Genomic DNA, 21675 nt, shown 5'->3' on the forward strand with positions numbered 1-21675 from the left:
TCCACGACCTGACTGGCCTCCTCAAACAGCTGGAAGCAGTCCTCTGCCTTGCCCTGCAGCAGATGCAGGTCCTCTGCCCGGCCCAGAGAGCAGAGCTTCGCCAGGTGACCCTGGAGACTCTGCAGGTCTCCCTTCTTGCTTTCCACCTCTGCTGCGTGGTCCTGGAAGGGAAGAGCGAGGTGCTGTCCTTCAGACACACTAGGGTGTATGACACAGGTACATGCAAGATTAGCGATGTGAAGTGTATTGTAAAGGTAATGAATGGCTGATACATCGGGCAACACCACACTGATAAAGAAATGGAGTTGTAGAACAGGCTACATAATGCAGGATGCTGCCTCAGAGCAAGATCCTGGCCTTTTTATTGATATACAGCATTGACTATAAGGGGAAGGAGCAAAAGAAAAGGGGAAGGAGAGTAAGGAGAAGGAGATTAAAGAAAAGGGGAAGAATGTAGAAGATCAGGGACTGTGAGTCTGCCCTCCAGGCAAGTCTGATCTGGTTGATGACTCAGTATTGTCATTGAGATTAAGCCCTAATACCCCAGCCTTGGCTTTAATCTTATCAACAAGGCATTGGACTGATCAACTTCTGGGGTCCTTTGTTAGGCATCTGTCATCAGCCCCTGAGGTGTTCCCTGTCATACCTGGAGATGCCTAGCCTTCCCATTGTGATCCAGCTTTGTGCTCTTGTTTGACTTGAAGGGCACCTTGCAGGGTTGGGCTCTTGTACCTAAATGAAGGGGTCATTTTGACCTTGCTTAGGATTGAGAACTGTAGGTAACAAAATGATGGCCAAACAGGCCACTTAGGAGTAGTAGACCCACAAATGGCGTAGTGTTTAACCTTCTAAAAATGTTCTGTTTTACTTATTGATATATTACACAGAAAACACAATTCTGATTTGGAACTCATTCTTTACATGGAAAGGGATTTCTCTGTGAACAGAAATAATTCAAGGAAATTTTACAGACCTATATATACATAAGTATAGGTATCTATCTTCTGAGATCATCCAAATTTTGAACTTCTTCTAATTTAGCATCTATATAGACACACTAGAGCTATAACATATACATCTAACCATAACATATATGGCATACTATAAATATGTATATATGTACACATAAACATTTATAAATGGGCTGAGCTTTATAGAGCTTGTAGGGAATCAGGATGAGAATAGAGGGACATTAGTCTCTCTTCAGAGATATCGGGGAAGGAAAATGAAAATCTGCACGAGATTTAGTTGCCTGATCTTTAAAGAAAAGTAGATTACCCAGGTAAGACTGTGGTGAAGGAAAGTTAAAGTCCAACAATCTCATCAGGGTTCCTAATAAAGAGAAAGTACTGCAGATCTCAATCTTGATGGCCATGACCTTCATCTCCTTCTAGGCATGACTAATAAACTTGAGAGGGCTTTTTATAGCATGTTAGAATATTTGCAAATTTGAGATACCAAATTTTTTAAAAGCGCCTGGCCAGTTTGATAACAAGTATCTAGCTCAACTGTCAAACTGTCTCAGGTCATTAAGTCGAAGAAAGTCATATTGTAACAGGGTGGTCCCCAGGAAAGGGGGAGGTTCCCTGCCCCACCCAAGGGAGGGTGGAGCTGAGCAGGAAGAGGAAAAGCTGCAAAAGAGACTGAGGAAGGAAGTAGGATGGAGCCAGGAGACCTGGAGGAGGCGCGTGGAGCCTAGAGACACGTGAAGAAACTGCGCTTGTCTTTTGGTTGTTGACGGGGTGACACAGATGTGGGGGAGACCCGTGGGGAGGTGACAATGGCAGCTTTTATCTTAATGTTGATTTTGCTCTTTTCCTTCCAGGCTTGTCTGGTTGTTTCTGACCCTTTTCTGTGGGTCCCCACTAAAAGATGCTTTAGACTTGTGCCAGGCTTTGGGACCTTGTTCTGGGCCAATCCCATTTGGATGGAGTTTTACCCACGAGGGGATGGGTAACTTTGGGTGCTTCATTTAGAAACTAGACTTTGCCTTACCTGTATTATTTCCTAGTTTTATTAAAGTTCCTTCCCATTAAAGTCTCCTATGTTTTGTGTTGATGCGGTGGATGGCAGAACCCATTTAGAATAAACAGGTTTGCGGGGGTTTGGGCTGCCCCTCTCCCTGTCCTATAACAATATCTCTTTGGCTAAATCCAAAGAGTTAGTCTAGCATCTGGTGAGCTTACAATGAAAGTTCAATGTTTTATCTCTAAATGTTGTTCTCAGCCTCTTATGCAGATTTCTCTGAAGGACAGGACTCCCCAAAATGTTCAGAACATGCCTTCCCAAAATATATCTCTGTGACATGTGGATTATTCTGAACTGAAGCCAGTTGAAGTCCTGCAGTCTCACAAGAAACTTTTACCGCTGTTAAAAAAAAAAAAATCATTGACAGGGGCCTCCCTGGTGGCTGACGGGTTAAGTCTCAATCCCCAGCCAGAGAGCTGACCCACAGGGCACAGCAGACCTCTCCTCTCTTGCCCACTGCTTCCCTCAGCAGTGTATTTCATCAGTCTGCCTGTTCTGCTCCCCACTCTGCCTCTGGTGAATCCTCTCACCCCTGTATCTCTGGCCCACACCCCAATTCTTCTATGCAAAAAACCCCAAAATACTATTGATAGAAGAATAAAAATTGGGGCTGTTACCCAGAATTAGGGCTTTCGCCAGAAATAAACTGTCCCTTGGGGAAACCTATCTGCATGGCAGGGGAAACACTTAACTACAGAGCATCTGGACTTGAAGGAGTCAGCCCCTCCTTGTCATGTAAATGTACCTTCTCACTCTCTGAAGCCCAAGAACCCTGGGCCATCCCTTAGCTCAGGACATGCACCCTCACTTTGCTCCATAGACTTTGAAATCCACATCTAGGTGGGTTCTCCATGTGTATGCAAATTTGTTTTTACCTTCCTACAAATCTGCATGATATTAATTTGATTATTCAATCAGCCTGAAAGAACCTCTCCTTCCTCATATCTTCAACTATCCCAATACTTGATGATCAATTTCTGGGTTTTAAATTTTTTTTTTAAATGACAGGATAGATATTATATCTTTTTTTTGAAGATTTATTTATTTATTTATGCAAGAGCCGGGGTACAGGCCAGATTCATGGGAGGGTGAGAGGATTCACCAGAGAGAGCAGGGAGCAGAACAGGCAGACTGATGAAACACACTGCTGAGGGGAGCAGCGGGGAGACAGGAGAGGTCTGCCACGCCATGTGGGTCTCTCCCTGGCTGGCTGGGATCGAACTCATGCTGCAGCGGCTGGGGACAGCTTCACAGCACTGTGCTCAACCTCCTGCGCCACCAGCAGAGGCCCTAAATATTATATCTTATTTATAAAAAAGGAAAATAATTATGATTTGAAAAGAACTTCCAAGGTAAACAATAATCAGAAAGACTGCTGTCATTACAGCATTGGACTTCAGCATGAGTTTTCAATGTTGAAACAAAATAAACTGGAAAGCTTAAAATTGAAAGTTCTCCTCACTTCACCTGAAAAGTCAGTTGCTCCACTTTGAAGAAACAGTGTCTGAAGGTGACTGCTTACTTTATTTGCTTAATTCATCTGCGGAACACACAGCCCGGCTCCATATGCTCCATTATTAAAACATTTACATACAAATATCCAATTCAACTGCTGTTGAGGGTTTCTTTAATGTTGCATCCCTTTGGAATCAAGAGCTCTTTTATGAACAAATTCTACTTCAACCTTAAAACACGCTTTACCTTGTGCCGAGCAAGAGCGGCGTGAGGGTCCACCACGTTTATCTCAGACGTCGTCTGCAGCTCACTGAGAAACAGCTTAATCCAGACAGAAAAAGAAAGCAGCAGCTCATCAAATTGCTGGTGTTCAGCCACCACAGACTGAAGAAAATGAATCCTATGACGAGAAAGGTGCTAAAGTTAAAATGTCCCACCAAGAAAGAGGAGGCATTCCTGACCTTTTAACGTCAGGCAAGTGGAGTGGCGGCATTGCTTGTGCAAAAAATGAATTAGTATGATTCGTGATTGATGATCTGAAGACAGAACCCAAACTGGCATTAAGAAAAACAACTTAATAAAATATTAATATTCATTTTAATGGTTCATAGTTTAATTTCAACCTCTTAAATGGACCTTCATGTTTCCATCTTTACAAAATCTTTGACACATCATCTTTTCATGCATAAATTATATTTTGAATGTCTTCACACATTGTATCATTAAAAGCCCTTTACTTTCCTGCCATGAGCTAAGCAGAAGGCAGATTCTGGTCTATTTTATAGAAAATTGCTCATCTTTAAAGGGTTGGCATCAAATCTTTCTGTAAACCTTCCCTGGACTCATTCAAATATCTCTCTTCTGTTTTCGTAGAATTCTGAGCTCACAAATTTGGTTTCCATGTTATATCTGTGCTGATTCGTGAGATACTTGAAGGCACATGTTATTTATTTTTATGCCTCCAGTGTTTAATATGGTGTGTGGTACTCAGCAGACACCCAATAAATATTTGCTGATTGAGTGAATAACTGTATGAATAAGCAAAGGAACAAATATCAACTCCATCAAAGTAGATTCAGGAACTCTGTATCCCAGGAACATAGAAGAGTGCTCTATTCATTGTAGAAGCTCATAAATAATTGCTCACAAATAATTGAATGAATGAATGAATGAATGAATGAATGAATGAATTTAAAAAGTGATCAGGCCCTCCTTGGTGGCGCAAGGGGTTGAGGACCGTACTGTGAGGCGGTCAGCAGCCTCTGCAGCATCGGTTCATTCCCTAGCTGGCCAGGGAGAAACCCACATGGTGAGGCAGACCTCTCCTGTCTCACCCACTACTCCCCTCAGCACTGTGCTTCCATCAATCTGCCTGTTCTGTTCCCCACTCTGTCTTGGTGAGTCCTCTTAACACCACCCCGGCACCTCTGGCCTGTGCCCCAGCTCTTGTATGCATAGATAAATAAAAATAAATCTTTAAAAAATATAAAAATAAAAAGTGACCTGATGAGTAATCAATACCAATTTAAGTAATCAATACCAATTTCTGACACATGAAAAAGGTATAAAGGGCAGTTGGCAATCATCTAGTTAATTAAGATATAATTTATTTTGTCTCCATTTAATATAGCAGTTTCCATTGTTTCCCACAAAGATGTAAATTAGGATAAAATGGAACATACATGCATATATGTCATATGAGGCGTGTGTGTGTATGTGTGTGAGATGTGAGGGAAATTTTTAATTGTCATGTTTCTCCTGTACAAAACAGCTTGGGCAATGATTAATACAAATATAGCAATGCTATTAGCTTCAATATATTTCAATTAATTTGATCATTTGTTCTGATTATGAGACTGAAATTTTTAATTGAAGTTCATCAGGAATGATAATTTTCAGCATTTTGACTTTTTAGATGACAAATAAAGTATTTTCTTCCTTTCTATTACCATGCCCTAATGGAGCTGGTTTAAAGAAAAGCAAACAAAACTATTATTTCTTAATTTGTAGGCCTCCCATTTTAAAAAATGCACAATGTTAGAAGCTTTTTAAAAAAAAACCAACCTTTTGCTAATTATCTGTGGCAAATCTCTCCATCTCTCATCTAATTGTTCCAAATGTAGCTTCATCATTTTCACATCATCTTTGGAGGCGATTGAAAATAGCGATTCCTTCCACTGCAAAAGGTTGCTGTAGAGTGAAGCCTGGGATACAACTTCATTTTGCAGCGCCTGAGCAAAACAGAATGTATTGCAGACCTCACCACAATTTGGCGGTCCGGGACAACATGCAACAACCACGCTGTTGCATGTTGTCCAGAGGATTTGCAATCTTGTGTAAAATGGAGGTCACTGGCACCAGACTAAAGAGAGTTTTTATTTCTTGGTTTAGAAATGGGTCCACTTACCCATTTCTAATGCAACTTAAAAAAGAATACTGAAAGCTGAACTAGTTTTGGAGACTGAGTTATATGAAGCTAGGCAAAATTAGAAGTGGGAGAATTTCTTTTAGGATGAAGAAACTGAGTAGGCGGAGAATCAAAGAACTGTTGCCACAGGGAAACAAGGCACACCTAACAATACCAGACACGTTTCTAGGGTCTGGGAACAGGGCTCCCCCTCTCCTTAAAGATGGTGTTAGGCCAGACTGGGATGGAAGGGGCCCTTTATTTTATTTTCATGCAACAGCACTCCTTATTTTAATCATGCAATGACTCTTTTAGGTGCTGTAGGTGATGCATAAAAGTTGTGGTTCTGACCTAATGAGAGGTCAAAGAGAAACACAGCTAGATAGCACCCAACAAAACGTGGCATCACATGGGATGACAGTAGCAGCATGGAGATGGTAGATGCAGATCGGATGTTTTCTCTTAGCGATGCCGCATGTGTGATGCAAACAAATTTGCTGAGGTATCAAAGGAAGGAGAACACAGCCTGGAGTGACAGGAAAGATCACAAGGCAGTCTTGGGACACATGCTAAGTAGGACAACAGAGAGAAGAAACATGGGCCAGGAGGTGGGAAGATCCAAGGTCTGTTCAGACCACAGTGGAGAATCCTGGCTGACACAGCGCCAGGATGTGGGTGTGACAGAAGCCTGCACCCCGCTCTGTTCTGTCACTTACATGGCACTTATTTCCATGCAGACACATGTAGAAATACAGAGAGCCTGTGTCATTTTTAAGAAAAGGATAAGCAATGTCCTCTTTTAGAAGACCTCAAATGGATTCATAAGAAGATTGATTACTGCCATGTATCCTCAGGGAAGAAAACAGTCTCTGGAGATTTCTGAGCAGAAATTTTCTGGAATTTAATGCAGAGCAGTGTTTCATAATCTAGAAAGGCAGGTGATCCAGGAGTGAAGGAAACCCTCAAAGTCAAAGAAGGAGAAAATCTGAATTTGGGGTAGTGGTTCAGATGCAGCAGAAACTCTCTGATGGAAATTTTAGAGAAACAAACATGAAAAGTAGTCGAACCCTGCACTTTCTTAAACATTTTATAAAAGATGATGGAGAAATTGGGGTATAAAAATGTTATATAATAAATCTTTTTTGAGAATCAACTTTGCCTGTTGAATTTTCTGGCACAGACAGCACCACTTAAAGAAAGTTAGCATCTCTGGAAAACATTAACATCATCTATAGTTTTAATAACACTTGAAGATTTTTTTAGGTCTTCTTCTTCAAGGATGGCTTCTTCAGGGATGCAACAAGCCAGTTTTCTTTGTCTTCCTATCATCGGTATTTATATCATTCATTTATTTTTTCTTTCTTGAAAATACTCATCACTGGGACATCTTTCTATATTGAATTCCTCGTCTCCGTTAAAAACAAGTTGTGGAATTGTCTAACAAGATGACAGCAAGCTGAAGATGCTGGGCTCACCTTTTCCACATATATACAACCAAAAACCATATATACAACGTCTTTGTAATTCACAAAGACAATGTGAATTTTTTATACATCAAAAGGGATGGCATGTGGATGGCATATGTATGTGAACTACGTTTGCAGGGAGACTGGGTCAGTACAAACAATCACAAAATGGGGGTACAACCGCTGCCTGGAATCCCTCTTCTGTGTTGACTCAAGGACCCATGCCCACTTTAAGACCTTTAAATCTGGGGTCTTCTCCTCTGGAGAAGGAGGTACATGGAACAGAGGATACACACAGGAGAACTGCAGGAATGCAGAATGGTGAACATAGGCTCAAACCTGTGGCTCCCAAATGAGAACAGCTGGAGACTGACCTCTCAGGGGAGTCAGACCAGATGACCTGTGTCTCCTTGCAGAAGAGGCTATTATAGACAGCCTAGGACTGTGATGTGGGAAATACTCCCTTATTCTCAACCAAGACCAAAATGGAGACAACTGACTGCTCTCACCAAGCAGGGTTTGTAAGCACGTGGATATTAACAGCAAGAGCAGGCACCCCAGTGTCACTCTGCACTCACAGGCAAAGAAAACAACTCCCAGCTTATGACACTATCTCAATAGAATGCTACGAGAACCACTACATCTATTTCTCAACCATAGCTCAGAGATGGAGACTCACCCCACATTGCTCAGGATGTTTTGGTTGAGGGGTTGGTTTACTAGAGGGGTCACTGTGGATCCCCTGTACAACACATGTACCCACAGCACTGTGGGAAGCATGAACACTTCGTGCTCTCTACAGGTGAAATTTTGGTGCCCTACAGCTCCAGCTCCTACCTACCTATCACTTCTTACTGGCACCAGAGCCCAAGTCATCTGAACAGGTGCAGAGGCAATGGTCTGTAAAGAACAGACCTACAAATCTTGGATTAAAAAAAAAAAAAACACAACCTAGGCTGATATATAGCTTCTTGTAGGTGGGTATAAAGTCAATATATCAAGACAATAAAATGAAGTTCCCTATTACAACCCATAAAAAACTAAAAATAAAGTGACAGAAGACTGTATCACAAATATTGGGGCAAAAAACACAAGAGAAATCTTAGTCCAGCAGAATGGTAGAATCTACATGCTGAGGTTTAAGGAAGCAGTTGTAACCATGCTGTGGAAATATGAAAAACAATGATAAAAAACAGGAACAGAGTAAAGACAGAGAAAATATGAGACTGCTACAAATAGAATTAATAGATCTAAAAAGTACTATTCTATAATTAAAATGCAGAATGTAGTGACTCAACAGCAGACACATGCAAGTAATGGGGAGAGTCAGAAAGCTGGAATGCAGAGTGGCAGAGGTCACACAAAGTAAACAACATAGAGAGAAAAAATAATAAGCACAAAATGCAAACCTATAAGAGCACTTTGGGATAAGTTAAAGAGCAATAATATCCATATCATGGGGGTAATAGAAGGTGATGAGAGGGAAAAAGACTGAAAATTTATTTAAAGAAATAATTGCTAAGAATGACTTCAATCCAGGAAACAAACCAGACATCCTAATCCAAAGAGTTTCAAAGAAAATAATACCAGACCAACATGCTCCAAGACACGTTATAATTAAGTTGCTGAAAGCAAACAACAAAGAAGGAATGCTAAAAAGTACAAAGAGAAAGAAGAATACCCTATAAAGGAACTCCTACTAGACTGTCTGCTAACTTTTCAGTGGAAACTTTACTGGCAAGTATGGAAATGGCAGGAAATATTTAAAATGCTCAAAGAAAAATATTCCTAAACTAGAAGACTCTATCCTGCTGAACTGTTACTCAAGATAGCACGAAGGGCCAGAAGTTTCACTGAAAAACAAAAATTAAAAGACTATATCAGCACCAAGTCTGATTTGAACAAAGTAATAAAGGGGCTACTATAAATCAAGAGCAAAAGAAATCTAGAGGTAACAGACAGCTATATGATAGAACATGGAGGAAGAAGAAAGCGAAAATGTGGCCCAGCAGAACAAGTTGGAAACTAAACTGTCCAGTGAGCCACAAGCATAAGTCATTAACACAAACTTCAGCATTAAATTTCAAGTGAAAATCAGGAGCATTAACACTCAAGACAATAAAAATGGAACCTAAGCAAAATGTAGAAGATGTGCAAAGCCACACTAATTCTCTTTTAAAAAAACACAAATACCAAAATGGCAATGAGCACTTTGTCTGAAAAATTACTTTAAATTAAAATGGCTTGAATTCATCAACTAAAAGGTACAGAGTGACAGAATGGATTTGAAAACAAAGTCCAACCTTGTGCTTTCTACAAAAAACTCATCCTACCACCAAAGGCAAGCACAGACACAGATTTAAAGGCTGGAAGACAATCCTACAAGCAAATGATAATCAATAAAAGTCAGGAACACCTACATTTATCTCAGATAAAATAGATTTCCAATTAAAACAAAGTAATAACAGATGGAGATGGATATTAAATTATGATTAAGGGCCTAAGACAATTAGAAGACATAACAGTATTAAATATGAGGGAGCAGCAAATACATATAAACAGTAATAGAACTAAACAGAGATATTGACAAAAGCACAATATGAGGGGATTAAAGAAAAAATTTCATTTATCAATGTCATATGAATACAAAAGAAGAAAGAATATACCTTTTACCCAGCTTCAAAAAGCACTAACTGATAATCATCCTTGCTTCATCTACATTTCTGCATAGACCTCCCTCAATTCCCCTGAAAGATCACAAGTGTTCAAATGTTAGACATTATATTACAGGACTTTCTAATGCATCATGGAAGTAGATCAGCATAAAGTTCCTCATTACTGTAACTTTTAGATGAGGATTGCTCTTCTTCTGGGGGTCATACAACCAAAGTGAGTTCGGTTGGATATAGGGTTTTGATCTTGTTCATGCTTTTCTAAAGCAGCCACATGAGAGGATGCCATTTTTGTTCCTCCCACATCCTCGAACTTGCCTGTGTTAACTGAAGTTCACTCTCCACTTTGACCCTGTCGGCAGAAATGTCCATTTCTGGGGAAGTGGCTATAGCTTCACACCGCTCTAACCAGGTCAAAAAGGTCGACAGTTCTTTTTCGAGTCTAAAGAAAGCAAAAGTAAGAACAAGTGCATCGAATGATCATGCTAGAAAACTAAACCTTTCTAAAGTTGGAAGGACTAACACTAATCATCACAAATAATACAGCGTTGCTTGTCCTATTCCTTGATGAGAAGGTACAAAAAACAGCATCCTTCCAATTCCATGTATGTGTCTGCATGTGTGTTTGTGTCTGTGCGATATGGAAAGATCCACACACATCTTCTCTGCCCTCCGGCACCTTCATGGAATAATGAGGATCAAGATCATCCCATATCAGACACCTGGGCTGACCCGTTTTATGTCGGGGCTGACTGTTTCCCATCCTTGAAAGAACAGCTAGTGCTGAGGGGCTATGAGACCCAGCTGTGGTGCCAGAAGGGAGCCCACTCACCTCTGCCAGTGGGTCAGCAGCTGCTCCAGCGCCGTCTGCCGCTGCTTGGCCTGAATCAGCAGCCCCTCGTATCTCTGCTGCAGGGCCGCAGCCTCCTGCACTGAAAAGCCCCTGCTGGCCACCTTCCGGGCGCTGGCTGAGAAAGACGCCACTGTGCTGGCCAGCGACTCCAGAGCCTGACAGAGATCCTAGAGAGCAAACCAGGCGCAGCAAAAGCATTTCATCAAATACAAGACCCATGGGGCCTCCCCAGTGGTGCAGGGGTTAAAGTCTCAGGGCTATCAAGCTATCGCCAGCCACTGTGACAAGAGTTCGATCTCCTGCAGGGAGCTACCCACATGGTACAGCAGACCTCTCCTGTCTCCCGATGTGCCCCTCAGCAGTGTATTTTAGGCAATCCACCTTTTCTGCTCCCAACTCTGTCTCTAGTGAATCTTCTCACCCCCCACCCCGCACCTCTGGCCTGTACCCCAGCTCTTGTATGCCTAAATACATAAATCTTTAAAAAAAATTACAGATGTAACCCAAAATACATTCTAATCATTAATAGTCACACAATATAAATGCCACTCTCCTTTCCAGATGTGTCTCTGTCAAGTGTTTGCTCTCTAGCTCTGGGTCCCCTTTATTCTACATGAACAGGCATGCACACATGCCATGTGTAGTAGGGATGATATATACTTTGATTCATTAAAATAATTCTTTTTAATGTTTCTTTGTGCAGGATTCTCCCCACCTTGGTGCCTTCCCCTACAGTCTACCAAAAGCAACTGCTGGTTACTTTGGGAAACATCTTAGAGTGACCAAAATTTCAGGGACCAAACTTCAAAAGCTGGTCACTGAAAAAAGGTCAATGAGAATATATTCTTTGCAAGTCTGGGTATGGTGGGTTAAAATCTGAAATCACCTATGTGTATGTTTTTATCTGCGCACGTAATTTTTATAACAGTGGCAACAAATAACAGGGATTTTTGAAGCTATAATTCAAAAATGTTATATGTCCTCATGGAGAAAGACATGTTTTTTAAATGATACTCCTTTTGCAGGTGTGCTTAATGGTGACTTTTTTGCATAATTATCAATATATCTTGAAGGCTATTAAGTGAATATGCTTGATCTCTGTAATTCCTCAAGTAGCATCAAAATCGCCTTTCTCATAAAAATTTTTACTATGTTGTCTTTTCCAGCAGGATTTATCAAATTTCTAAGTTGATAAATAAGCAGTGATGTTGAAGCAGATTCTTACCATATGTTCTTGGAGAACCTTGTAGGTTTCTGTAGCTGAAGAACATATTTTAATTGGATCAGCAAGTTTATCTTCAAATTCACACACAGACTGCTGGATCTAAAACATTGGTGAAATGCAAAAATGACAGTGGGAAAAAATACATCAAGGCACCAGAGGCTATTGGGAAAATAGAACACCACTTTTTAGATACTTCTATTGTGATGAGAAAATAGAAGTGTATATTTAAAAACACAAAAGCAGCGTGGCCCATTATTTGAATGGAATACAACTAAGTATTAATGCTTATCTGGGCACAAGGTCCAATGACATTTTTATATTCCTTCAAAAATGGTACCTTAGAAGTACTAACAAGCTTAGTCATCTTGGACATCGTGGTAGATGATTGGTCCACTGTCTTTTCCTTATTTATTTCTGGATGCTTCATTGCATCTTGCTATAATGCAATGGGAAGTAGGTAACTTTAGCACGCATGGATCTCTTCTTACCTTACTGAGATTGTCTTCAAACGTCTGCTGCTGAGACAGGTGTCCTAGGACCGTGCCTTGCAGACACTGCGCATGCTCTCGGAGCTCTTCCCAGTACCTCCTTATCTGTGTCAACTTGGCTTTGATTCGAGCAGATTCTCCAGTGGTAATAAACTGGGCAAAAGATTGAGCTTCTTCTTCCAGTCCTGTAATGCTGCTGATCTTACTTTCTATTTCCTGAATTATCACCTAATATTTAAAATAAGAAAAAATGAAAACACAGGCTGAGCAAGCTGGCCTTTCTGAAATGATATAATTATCAGCAGAGTGAAAATTAGGAGAATTTTTCTTAACTGCCATGCAATCTACTTGGTCTGTTTTAAGAGAGCAGCTATGGACCCACAGCAGGTGCTTGCTGAGCTCCTGGGGGAAGCAGGAAAAGGATGGATATGCAGATAATACCTGAACACTACAAGCTGACGATGGTCGTGCGCACTGAATAGAGCAGAAAAAGGAGCCACTCCTGCTGCAAGGAAGCAGGCAGGGAGGCATCCCTGGGGCCCTCACGGTATCACTGAAGGGACAGAGAATCCCCTGCTCACTCTATGAATTAAGTGTCTTACCAGCTGCTCCCAGGAAGCAGTGCGTTCCTCTAGAAATGATCATATTGACATTTATCGAATGTTCCTAAAATGTGGTTGAGGGTTCCTATTTCACCAAATGGAATGGTTTTCGGAATCCACTCCTAACTAAAGCCCCTTTTGATACCAGTTGCTTCCAAACATGGATTATATCAGGTTCACCTGGTCCCTATCTTCACAGACTGACTCACTCTGTCTAAGGGAGTGGGGAAGCCAAGACCTTACATTTCCAATTCCCCAGGAGATGCTGCTGCTGATCCCTGGGTCTGCTCTCAACCAGTGTTTCATTGGTTAGCCCAGGCTCTGTGGGTAGAGTCCACATGGAACTATTTTCATTTGGTGCAGGAGGACATTTTATATGTTCGCTCAAACGTGACAGATACTGAAAGCCACAAGGGTGTGTGTGCCTATGTGGTGTGTGGAGGCCGTGTGTCTCATAAACACAGGGTTTATTTATGTGGAAGAGAATGAAAATGACACTCTGAGAAGAGAAAGCCAATTCACTACCAACTCAGACAGAAATTCAGACAAGCCTCGGTGTAGAATAATGTGTGGAAAGTACTGTTCCCCTGGAAAAACCGAAATGGGTGACTCCAGTGGGGATGAGCCTACACAGTCGGGTGTCTCCCGGTCTCCAGGAGACAGTATGGAGTAATTTCCATCATCATGCTAAGGAAGGATTCCTTTTATCTTTTTATTTTTCGTAGGGTTGACTCTAGTAGTATAGTGGATAGATATTTTTAGTTTGAGCATTGAGACAGTCTTTCTTCATTTTTCTGTTTTTTTAAGGTGGCTTTTAAAGAGAAATTACTTGTAAATTCAACAAAGACACACATTCAGTGTTTTCGATGTGTCAATTATTGTTTTAGGTGCTTGAACACAGTGTGTGCATGATGACCAACGTTACTGCAGTTTTAATATTTCCTATGATACAATCTGTTTGGAAATAGAACATGAATCTATTAGGCCAAATCCCACAATACAGTGTATTCTACTGTATCTTTGCTTACATTTGACAGATACATTTTTCCTGTTCCTCATATTCATCTACCGTATTTTTTAGATGATTTTCAACATGTCATATTAGACATATTAAAATATATTTTTTAGTCGGATGGCATGTAAATCTACATGAAATGGTTATATATCAAAAAGTACAAATATGTAATCATTTTGTTTCCTCAAGAGTAACAGTGAGAAAACATTTGATCATAGATGTTTTTCAGAAGTCCTGGGGAAAAAAAGATTTAAATAATAGCAAATGCATCACAGAAATGATAAACAAGTTGAAAATGTGTCAAAAATTTTAGAAAGAGAAAAATTTTGAGAAAAATTTATTGAAATGTGCTATTCTTTGTTTTCTTAGAATTTAGTGAAAACGATTAAATGATTTTTAAAAAGTTTTAAAGATGAAAATATTTTATGAGTATTCTTTAGTGGCGTGGCATTTATTTTTTCCTAGCCTATCACAGAAGACATAAGCAGATTGCACTGACCAGATTCCATGTATCTTTGATTGCAAAAGATATGTGCTAAGCAAAGATCAGGAGCACAGCACGTAATCTCAGTGAAGCAACATGGCCCTCCCACTGTGCACATGGCATGGACTTGTTCTGAGTCATAATGTGAAATGTTCTCTCACCTTGTTATTTATTTTACTATATTTAATCAAGTGAAAAGGCAGAGGGTTTCCCTTCCAAAAAAATGAGCTGAGATAGAAAAAGTGGCTGAGTTTTGAAAATGTGTTGTATCAAATTCCATAAAAGAATGAAGAATGAATGCTCAGATCTCATTTCTTTCCATTTTTTCTTAACCATTTGAATGAGTGGATGATGAGAGTCGATGCACATGGTTGTTTTAGAACTGCGAGAGCTAAGGAATAAGAACAGCTCAGCCTAAACCCCCAAGGTCAGCATAAATGAAAGTATTGTTTCCCCTAGAGAAAGCAATTTCTTGAATTCCTCCTTGTGGTGGGTAAGGGTAAATATCAGAAGCACTTGAGCTAGACATTTGGGGTGCTTATAACGTTCAGTGGCAGGTGATGAATACATCCCATGTCCTATCATGTTGAATCAGCAGAGCACTTCGATGGGGTTCATTCAAATGAAGGAAAGGAATAATGGTACCATAAAACCATTTTAATGAAATTTCACACAATATTGGCTTTGAATGCATAAGTCAGACAACATTAATACATAACGCCACCTAGAGAGTGCTGCCCAGCATCAACCAAGACCTCTTAGCTCAGCATTTTATGTGAAATTAATTTTAATAGAGTCACATAGGAAGAAAGATTTGTTCTGGAGCCAAAGAGCTTTTGATGAAAGGTAAGAAGAGCATTCTTAAAAGCTAGACATGGATTATAAACGTAATGTGTGAGCAGGTCACCTTAATTTGGTTGATTTGCATGTCCATGGCAGACGACGAAGTTTCCAAGGCATTGAGTTCTTGCTCTTTCTCAGTTATCCAGGTGGACAAGGTCTCAAAATTATTGCCAAAATGATCCCACTTGTTTTTCACCATTTCCATGGTTTTAATACTAAAATTAACCAAATTAAGTAAATAAAATGCAGTATCTTAATAGAGAACAACAATACAGTTTTCCTTTAAATCATCAAGTGAAAAGATAGTGAAGACATCTGTGGCCACTTGGAAGTTGAAACTATATCAACAGGACCAAAAATGCACACTGGATCTGAGAAATAAGTCAGACCTCAAATCTTCCTGTCTCCTCTGACAATGAACACTGAATGAGGTAGCATCTAAACTATGCTATGGGGCCTCCCTGGTGGCACAGTGGGTTACGCACCACGTTGTGAAGCTCTCCACAGCCTCTGCAGCACGGGTTTGATTCCCGGCCAGCCAGGGAAAAACCCACATGGCGTGGCAGACCTGTCTGCCTGTTCTGCTACCCGCTCTGCCTCTGTGAATTCTCTCACCCTCCCACACCTCTGACTGTACCCCAGCTCTTGTACAAATAAATAAATAAATCTTAAAAAAAAAACAAAAACTATGCTATGAATGGAACTCTGCTGCAAACAAAATATCCCTGGGTCCCTTACAAGGGGTTTGCATCCAGGTAGCATCTAGCCAAACTCTGCATGTGACTAGTAATAAGCCAGGGCTTATTAATAAAGAACAACAAGTCACTGCCCAAGTAGACTCCAGGCCACACCTCTTTTAGCAGTGCTCTTGCTTTTAGCAGAGAGATACGGTGGCAATGGCTTATACTCAACAATCTTTATAATAGAACCTGAGATCTGAATCCCATGATGTCATGTAGAAACTGCTTCTTTCACTAGAACTAAGCCTGCAACTTGTACTATACAGTGATTTCTGCTCTCCTTAGTGGTCTGTGGAATCTTGACTTCATAAAACTTTCATAAATTTTCTCATATAAGTCCCCTAATAGTTTTAGACAACTTGGGCTGTATTTGTAACAGTTATAGTAAACAGATTTCAACTATGGATTTCCAGTTTGTCTGAGCTGTATGTAGGTAACCATTTGATTATGGCTTTCAGTTTAGAAAAAGGCTAAGAACTAGAACAGTGTATCATTGAATTGTAAAGTCCTCGGGCTAAAAAAATAAGCAAAAAGCAAAAGAATTTCCCTGTTCACCAAAAGGCACTTGAAGACACCATGAAAAATACAGTGGCATCACTGATTGTCAAAGTTAATAATATTACAGTCTCAAATGAATCCCCTGGGTACGCCTAATCCTCTCATCAGCATAGGCAATGCACACTACATTATATTACAAGCTTTCAAATGGAATAAAGATTCAAATGGTAGTTCTAATAAAAGTATATTCCTTTCAATAAAATCTAAGTTTTACTATTTCCATAATTTTGTGGCTAATATTTAATATAATGTTCTCAAAGTTTTTAATTCAGGATTTGCTTTCAATAAATTATTCAACAAATTTCCATCCGGCAAATGCACAATGTTAATTTCAAGGTATTAATAGGATCGAAAACAAATCTTACATTTTAAAATCCATCTTAGAAATTCTTATCTTATACCTTAAAAAATATGCATTAGTGATTGGTCACTAAACAACCTTAGAATAGAAATGTTCAGCCTTATTATTTTAAGGAATATCGACTATGTCTTCATGTTTATCCTTTCTAAATTTATGTCGTATATATTTTGTACATGATAGGCTATCCTAGACCAAACTGTTCTTTCTTTTTAGATAAACACTGAATGTTTGAAAGTAAAATAGATCTTGAAGTTAATTTCTGGAAAGAGTATATCAATCAGTGACAATTTGTACTGAGGCACTATAACAAGCTCTGGAAGCTTCTTGGAGTTGGCGACACTTGGTTGGTGTCATGTGTATTTAAGCCTGGAATCTAAGACAACCTAAGTATCTCCTCTTTCTCTAACTAGTGACAACAAAGTAATACAAAAAAATTATTTAAAATATTGGGGATTTATTGAGATTTCCTCCCCAAGGCATAAAGGCCACAGAATTTAATAGATATGGCTTTCTCATGAACAGAATCAGTTTTAGATGCAAAAACCACATCCCTTCTATTTTTCTGCTCTGTGATAGATGTCAGTTTCTGTATTGGTGAGACTGTCTTGTGAGTTGTGAATTGCTTCCTCAAAACATGCTGAAATACACAGACACTTTGAGCTTTGAAAAGAATGTTTTGGATACAATATACAGGAAAGACTGTATGAAACTTTATCTCAGAGAAGAAAGTTTAGGACTTGTCAAGCACATACTCTTCTTCAAGCGTCTCTTCTAATTTTTTGACTTGCTCTTTGATGGACTTGGCCTGCTGTTGAAGCAGCTGCTTATTCTTGGGCCCAAGTGGTATCTCTGCAGCTTCCTTCACAAGATTCTCAGCCTGAGTTGCAATACCCTCTGTTCTCTTAGAAAACTCCTAGAAAAGGAGATGATTGTTAGGAGGGAATCTTACAATAAACTCTAACTTCAAATAAGTTGCACAGACTGCTGAGTCTCCCCCAGAAGACATGGGTGGATTGATAAATGTTGGTAAATCATGTGCTCTGCAATAATTTTATCATGGCCAAAACAGACTTTGCTAAATTATTTTCATTTTATATGCACAATCAGATATCTACCTTCATAGTAATGCAACAATTCATCAAACAAGTTTTTCCATTGTTTCTGGTTTTGGTTTATTGTTTAGAATTCCAAGCTGCATTGCACTATTTAACTTATACACAAATATATTCATTACAGACCAGTTTGGGCAATGACTGATTTTCTTAATCATAGAAATAAAAGATTTCTAGATCAATGAATATAAATGTTGACTTATTTAATTGAAAATATCTTAGTCAATGTAGGTTCATGATAAAGAAACATTTCAGAACCCTGAAAAGAGAGCTAGTTTGAGCTTCATGCTGTTCAACCTTATTACTTTGCAAATAATATATTATGGAGAGAGGATAAGTTTTGAACCAGTCAAACTGGGAATAGACTCCTGGATTTCCTCATTACTTCGCTGCTCGACTTGGGTAAATCACTTGTCGGCTCTTTCTTGTGATAGTGTTAGCATTTCAATAACAATCTCATTTTTAAGTTTCTGTCACTCTGGCAAGTATTTATTGTCATTTTTTTTGGTGCCCCTCACATAAAATAGAGAACAGGGCCTCCCTGGTGGCATATGGGGTTGAGACTCAACACTATCACAATATTTCCACTGAGGCCTGAGTTTTATTCCCAGCCAGGAAGCTGACCCACATGGTGCAACAGACCTCTCCTGTCTCGCCCGCTGCTCCCCTCAACAGTGTATTTCAGTGGATCTGCCTGTCTGCTCCCCACTCTGTCTCTGGTGAATCCTCTCACCCCTGCACCTCTGGCCTATACCCCAGTTCTTCTATGCATAAATAAAATAAATCTTTAAAAATAAATAAATAAATAAATTTCATACAACGATTTTTCAATAATAGTAAACTATTTTACTTCAAAAATTACTCTTTCTGGTAAATTTTAGCTGTTATATCAATTTGGTCAGGTAAACATATCAAATACTGAAGAAGAAAAGGTAAACCCAGAGATAATCTAGAGTGAAGAAAATTTACTTTGGGTCTCTCACATAAGAGAATCTTATAGGGAGTGTAAAATTTGCTTATAGACTCCTAAATAAGCAAAGTGGAAATCTGATGTAAAAATTTTTTTTTTAATTCAGCTTTGTGATAGCTGCCATTCCTGCAGAGCATTTCCCAGAATTATTACAAAATGCCACAGAGGCTAGAATTAATACATGATACTATTGTTTCTTCCTGTGTGAAAAACTTAATGCCCTCCAAGAAATATCAACATTATTTTAGAGAAATATGCTGCAATTTGAGAGAATAAAAATAAGTACAGCTTCCACCCATATGGTGAGAAATTTATAATATCCTAAGCTAATGTCACAACATTAAGTTCTGTGGTTAAAAGCACCCACCATTGCTATAAGTAAACGTATAATCACTGTAGATTCAATTGTGAAGACTGTGAATCATGGCATGATCTCTCAGAATCCCATGAATAGAATCAAAAGTGTTAAATAAAGTAGTAGTTTTTTTCCTCCTTGAGGGGGCCAGATCAAAACATGGAAAAAGTAGAATTATATTTGAAGACGCTTATGTATATTCAATCCAAGAAATTTTCATGGGAGTTACTTACGGGGAGCACAAAACTTGAGGACTGCAAAGAACACAAAAATGCTGAGAATAACCAAATTCAACAAAAATAGAATAAGGTGCATGGTAAGACTGGATTTCTGAGTCCTAACAAGACTTTGAGTGGCAGCAGATGCAGCAGGAATCTGGACTCTGGCCTCTGTTAGACCTGGAGTTGAAACCAGGCTCTGTCCCTCCCTAGCTGAGCCACACACTCTCTGAATTTTCATTCCCTCATCAGTAAAGCCTTGTTGAAGATTAAAGTTGATATTGCTAAGAATGCTGTCCCTCACACTGGCAGGCAAAGCATACACATCACCCAAGCGCTACACCTAAGTGAAGGCAGTGTTAACAATGTCAGGTGAGCAAAGAACAAGAGAGAATGATTATTCTAGATTACATGTGCTGGCACAGTGGCCAACATACACACGAATATCATTGGCTTATTGTTTTATGAAAATATAATGTAGTGGCTAAGGGTGTGGGCTCTGGACTCAAAACTTTGGGTTTGCACCCCAATCTTTCCACGTAGTAATCCTGAGATCTTGGATATGTTCATTAATAACTCTTCCCTTCATATTTCCTTATTTATACACAGATTGATAATGGTTCCTACTAAGGATTGTTTGGGGGATTAAAGAAGATGATAAACATCAAACGATAGTACCAGTATGTAGTATATGTCTAATGAACATTAGCTCAGATTATTAAATCAATCCCAATGACAGAAAGATTATTAACTAAAAAGAATTTTAGGGTCTTCCCAGTGGCGCAGTGGGTTGAATGCAGTGCTGTGAAGCTGTCCGTAGCCTCTGCAGCATCGGTTCAATTCCCGGCTGGCCAAGGAGATTCCCACATGGAATCTCCTGTCTCCCTGCTGCTCCCCTCAGCAGTGTACTTCTGTCCTTCTGTCTGTTCTGCTTCTTGCTCTGTCTCTAGTGAATTCTCTCACCCTCCCGCGCCTCTGGCCTGTACCCCAGTGCTTGAATAAATAAATAAAATCTTTAAAAAAATAAATAAATGAAAAAGTCTTTAAAAAATAAAAATAATTTTAATAATAAGACTAAAAAGGTTACATGTTTCATAGTCAGGCAGCTAAAACAATTTAAAGAGATTAGTAAAATGGAACCACAGACAGAAACTCCGGAGGAAGCTGGGTGGACTTACAGAGGATAATCAACCCAATAAATATGCATGTGTTTATAAAAGGCCCCCAATATATTTTTAAGATATAAGTATAATTAGAAATAAAGTTCTATAGAGAAAATAAACTAAGAACCAGAGTAAGATAACCTTAAAAGCTAACCCTTGAGGGGCCTCCCGGGTGGCGCAAGGGGTTAAGATGCAACCTATGAAGCTGTCCGCAGCCACTGCAGCACGAGTTCAATCCCCAGCCAGCTAGCTGACCCACATGGTGAAGCAGACCTCTCCTGTCTCCCTGCTGCTCCCCTCAGCAGTGTGTTTCAGTCAATCTGCCTGTTCTGTTCCCTACTCTGTCTCTGGTGAATCCTCTCACCTTCCCACCTCTGGCCTTTACCCCAGCTCTTGTATGCATAAATAAATAAATCTTAAAAAAAAAAAAAAACTAACCCTTGAAAACAGACTATAGAACTGAAGCATCCAAAGGGTGGAGCAGTTGGGGGAGGAGTAGGAACAAAGATGGAGGGAAGCTCAATGGACTATGGTGGCCAATGGGTGATTTAGTGATCATAGCATCTGGCAGCAGTACCTGATGGGGAGAATCCTAACGCTACCACAATTAATTATTATGTTAAAAAAATTTCTATTTTAGTGGTTGATGAAAATCACACA

At 39.6% G+C, this 21675-nt stretch overlaps 1 protein-coding gene across 1 annotated transcript in view; it reads right to left on the reverse strand.

Annotated features, from left to right (window-relative positions):
* Window positions 1-17830: 17830 nt before the first annotated feature.
* Window positions 17831-21675, reverse strand: part of LOC311167750 (nesprin-1-like) — a gene marked incomplete at its 5' end in the record, with an annotated part of 158238 nt that continues 154393 nt past the window's right edge. The window contains one exon of the mRNA XM_084228799.1: window positions 17831-18110. Coding sequence (XP_084084925.1) covers window positions 17928-18110 — 183 coding nt within the window. The 3' untranslated portion in view covers window positions 17831-17927. The remainder of the gene's footprint in view (window positions 18111-21675) is intronic.

This window comes from Talpa europaea (genome assembly GCF_964194135.1).
Source record: "Talpa europaea genome assembly, chromosome: 2".
Classification (NCBI taxonomy): domain Eukaryota; kingdom Metazoa; phylum Chordata; class Mammalia; order Eulipotyphla; family Talpidae; genus Talpa; species Talpa europaea.